This window comes from Phalaenopsis equestris, unplaced genomic scaffold, assembly GCF_001263595.1.
Source record: "Phalaenopsis equestris unplaced genomic scaffold, ASM126359v1 Scaffold000002, whole genome shotgun sequence".
In the NCBI taxonomy this organism is placed as follows: Eukaryota; Viridiplantae; Streptophyta; class Magnoliopsida; order Asparagales; family Orchidaceae; genus Phalaenopsis; species Phalaenopsis equestris.
The window spans coordinates 52872776-52876873 of NW_018164444.1; the positions used below are offsets into that span (position 1 = coordinate 52872776).

General features: G+C 38.4%; 1 protein-coding gene across 1 annotated transcript; it reads left to right on the forward strand.

Moving 5' to 3' along the window:
* The first annotated feature begins 1066 nt into the window (after window positions 1–1066).
* On the forward strand, window positions 1067–3623 carry LOC110030067 (1-aminocyclopropane-1-carboxylate synthase-like). The gene is made up of 4 exons (XM_020732615.1): window positions 1067–1304; window positions 1418–1549; window positions 1666–1826; window positions 2606–3623. Exons 1-4 carry the CDS (start codon window positions 1137–1139, stop codon window positions 3603–3605), a joined length of 1461 nt encoding a protein of 486 aa, XP_020588274.1. The 5' UTR covers window positions 1067–1136; the 3' UTR covers window positions 3606–3623.
* Window positions 3624–4098: the final 475 nt, after the last annotated feature.

Here is a 4098-nt window from a genome sequence, read left to right on the forward strand (position 1 = left end):
GAAATCAATGAAAATATGTATTTATAAATAATTGTTTTTATATGAAACTAAAAATTATTGTATAATAAATATTAACTTGCATAACGAGTGCGTGCACACCGAATTCCTATGTATTTGCTTTCTACTATCTAAATATTTATATTGCACATATATCTAAAGTACTATGTACATGAATAATGTATTTTATGTTAGATAAGTTGATAATAGTGGGCATTGTTGACGTGATTTGATAATTAATAACTTTCAAATTTTCTATCAATATTTATACATTTGAATGAACTTGATAGAAAAATAATTATGCATTTAATTACTGTGAAAATTAAAAAAAATCATTTAAAAAAAGGTTTAACGATTAAGAATACATTAACCATGTTTAAGCGCAATAATTGTACTCTTAAGAGGAGTAAAAACGAAAAAGCGTGGCCGGTAGCGAACTAAATCTTTGTTTCTTCCTCTGCCCGAAAAGGACAAACACGCGAACTCGAGAGTCACCGACTGTTAAAATACTTGTAGGAAAAAACGTGCGGTTTCCATAACGGCCTTCACACGCTTATTACCTCAAAATAAATTCAAATTTTCTAAAATATCGGATTCAAACATACATTTTACCCTACTAAGAAAATATAATCCTCCACGTGGCAATATGGTATGATGAAAGTGGGATTTCGGTGGACCCCAACAAGATTTATTTGACCCAATTAACTATCGAGATGACTTTTATTTCAAAATTAAATTAAATTAAACAGAAGATAAATCTGAATTTAAGTCAATCTATCCCATCAAAAATTCCTATGTGGGGTCCGTAGCCTTAATCACCCACCCACACGTCAGCGCGCACGCTAGCTTCCACTTCACCTGAGGTCCTCCACAACGCTCGCTGTCATGGCGGATATTGAGTTTCACTTCATCTCCATCACCGCCAGTACTTCACGCGTGTTGCACTTTCTGTTGAAGTCCCATGGATTTTTGAACGTTGAACGCTTTAATTAATCTCCTCCTCCCTTCATTTCTCTCTATAAATACAGTCTCGAACTTGAACTCTCACACCTTCAACACTCTACACGTCTCGTAGAGCAAGTCCAACACACTGTAGAGTAAATAATTAATCATCCAGCTCTTCATCTCCTGCAACAGAAATGGGATTTGGTGAATCAGAGGAGCAACTTCTGTCCAAGGTGGCTACTAATGGCGGTCATGGTGAGAATTCGTCTTACTTTGACGGGTGGAAGGCTTATGATAGAGACCCATATCATCCGATTCAGAACCCTGAGGGGGTAATCCAAATGGGTTTGGCTGAGAACCTGGTGAGCTACATATATACATCATGCATATATATATATATATATATATGAAGTATGAAGTAGTTGAGCTCGAGCTCCAAGACTAACTATATATAAATATGGTTTCATTTGAACAGCTATGCCATGATTTGATAGAAGAGTGGATAAGGAAGAACCCGGCGGCCTCCATTTGCACAGAGGAAGGTGTTTCTCAGTTCAGTGCCGTAGCTAACTTTCAGGACTATCATGGCCTTCCAATCTTCAGACAAGTATGTAAAACTTGCTTAAATGCTTAGCAGGCATTTTTGCTGCTCATTTTGTCTTATAATAAAAGTTAAAGTTTGTATATTGCACTATAATATTAATTATTTATGTGTACATGCAGGGAGTCGCCAAGTTCATGGAGAAGGGGAGAGGAGGGAGAGTGAGATTCGACCCGGAGCGAATAGTAATGAGCGGAGGAGCCACCGGAGCTCAAGAAACGCTGGCTTTTTGTCTTGCAGACCCCGGCGATGCCTTCCTCATTCCGGTTCCATATTATCCAGCGTAAGTTCTGATTAGCTTCTCGTTCCCTTAATTAAGAGCCTAAGCAGAAGTAATAAATCTATAGATTTCAGTATATTTCTTAAAAATTTTATGAGTACTGCGCAGTCAAATAAACGATAAGTACAAATACCCGTGTGATTATAGTCATAAACATGACTAAATTTATAAGTCCGAGTTTACGATAAATGAAAAAAGAACGGTTTTATAAAAAAACTAATACTTTGACCCGTTTTCCGTAAATTGTTCCTGAATATGAACACCAATTTGCTTAAATTATTTCAAAATGAAAACTTTTTTAGATCGATATTTATATATTTTGGGTTAAAATAAATTTAAAATTATTGAATTTATTTTAAGATAAATATAAAAAAATATATATGAGTTCAATCAAAATTTGCATCTACTAGTCTTAAAAATAAATTCAATCACTTTGATCTGAAAAATAGATAATTTTTTTTCCATTTATACTGACATTCGGCAGATATTCAGCTCATAAAAAAGTATCCTAACTAACTTTATTATTAGATGTTTTTATTAAAATATTCTCTACAGTTACGTACAGCGTTCAAGTTCATTTGGCCAACGAGGAATTTAGCCTCTACAGCTATCTAAACCAATAAAACAAAGCTCCCGACATCATTCATTTGTGTCCCCTAAAAAATACAAAAAAATCTCTAAACTATGTCCCCTGCTAAAAACATCTGATGAATATAACATAGACTCATAAGCCTCAATCCAAAAAATGTGCCACAACTCACAATTCTCCCATTCTTGTTCAGATTCGACCGCGACTTCTGCTGGAGAACACGCGCACGTCTCCTCCCCATTCACTGCGACAGCTCCAACAATTTCAACATCACGACGTCCGCCCTCGAAGCAGCCTACCACCAAGCCCAAAAATCAAACATTAGAGTCAAAGGCATTCTCATATCCAACCCCTCCAATCCCCTCGGCACCACAATGAGCAAACAAACCCTTCAAATCCTCCTCCGCTTCGTCAACGAGAAACGCATCCATCTCATCTGCGACGAGATCTTCAGCGGCACGGTTTTCAAGTCCCCACGCTTCGTCAGTCTCTCCGAGATCGTTGAAGCGGACCCCACCATTGACCGCGATCTAATCCACGTGGTCTACAGCCTGTCCAAAGACCTCGGTCTCCCCGGCTTCCGCGTCGGCGTTATTTACTCGTACAACAACGCCGTCGTGGCTTGCGCGCGCAAAATGTCGAGTTTTGGGTTGGTGTCGTCGCAGACGCAGTATTTGCTCGGCTGCATGCTGGGAGATGAGGAGTTCACGAGTGAGTACTTGGTTGAGAACGCGAGGAGGCTTGCGGAGAGGCATGGGGTGTTCACGGCGGGGCTTGCGAGGGTTGGGATAAGGTGTTTGGAAGGGAATGGGGGTTTGTTCTGTTGGATGGATTTGCGGGCGCTGCTTAAAGAGGAGACTGTGGAAGGAGAGCTGGAGTTGTGGAGGGTTATTGTGAATGAGGTGAAGCTGAATGTGTCGCCGGGTTCTTCATTTCATTGTGCGGAACCGGGATGGTTTAGGGTTTGCTTTGCGAATATGGATGAAGAGACGACGGAGAGGGCGCTGAGGAGGATAAGGGTGTTTGTGAATGGGGAGGGTGAGGAGGTGAAGATGATGAAGACGAAGAAGAAGAAGAAGAATGGGTGGGATGAAGAGTTGAGACTGAGCTTGCCGAGGAGGTTTGAGGAGGATTTGGTTTTGACTCCAAGGCTTATGTCGCCGCACTCGCCGCTTGTGCGCGCCACCATTTGAGCTCGAGGAATGGCTTTTAATAAGTATAATATATATATACTTATTATTATTTTTTATGCATCGGATTACCTACATGCATATATGTTCATGGGTTGATTAATAATGTATTTTTATGTTTAGTTCTTTTTTTCATGTAGATGGCTACCAAATTCGTAGCAGTTCTGCATGTTTGTATGTATCATGGAATTTGTTCAAATGCTGGGTAGTTGGTTGAATGAATTAAGAAATATTATTCAGTAAATATCATGCTATTTTTCTTGTGATTTTATGTAATGTGGACTGCGCATGTGATGTAATGTTGTTATTTTATAGATTTTATGTGTTAAGTCTTATAAAGAATTGAAGAATATGATTTATGAAAGGATGATGGAAGGATTTCTTACTGGCTTAAATAGCTTTTTTTTTTTTTCAATGATTTTCCTTTACCGTATTTACACAAAATACATGAAGAGTGAAAATGAAATGAATATATATATATATATATATATATATA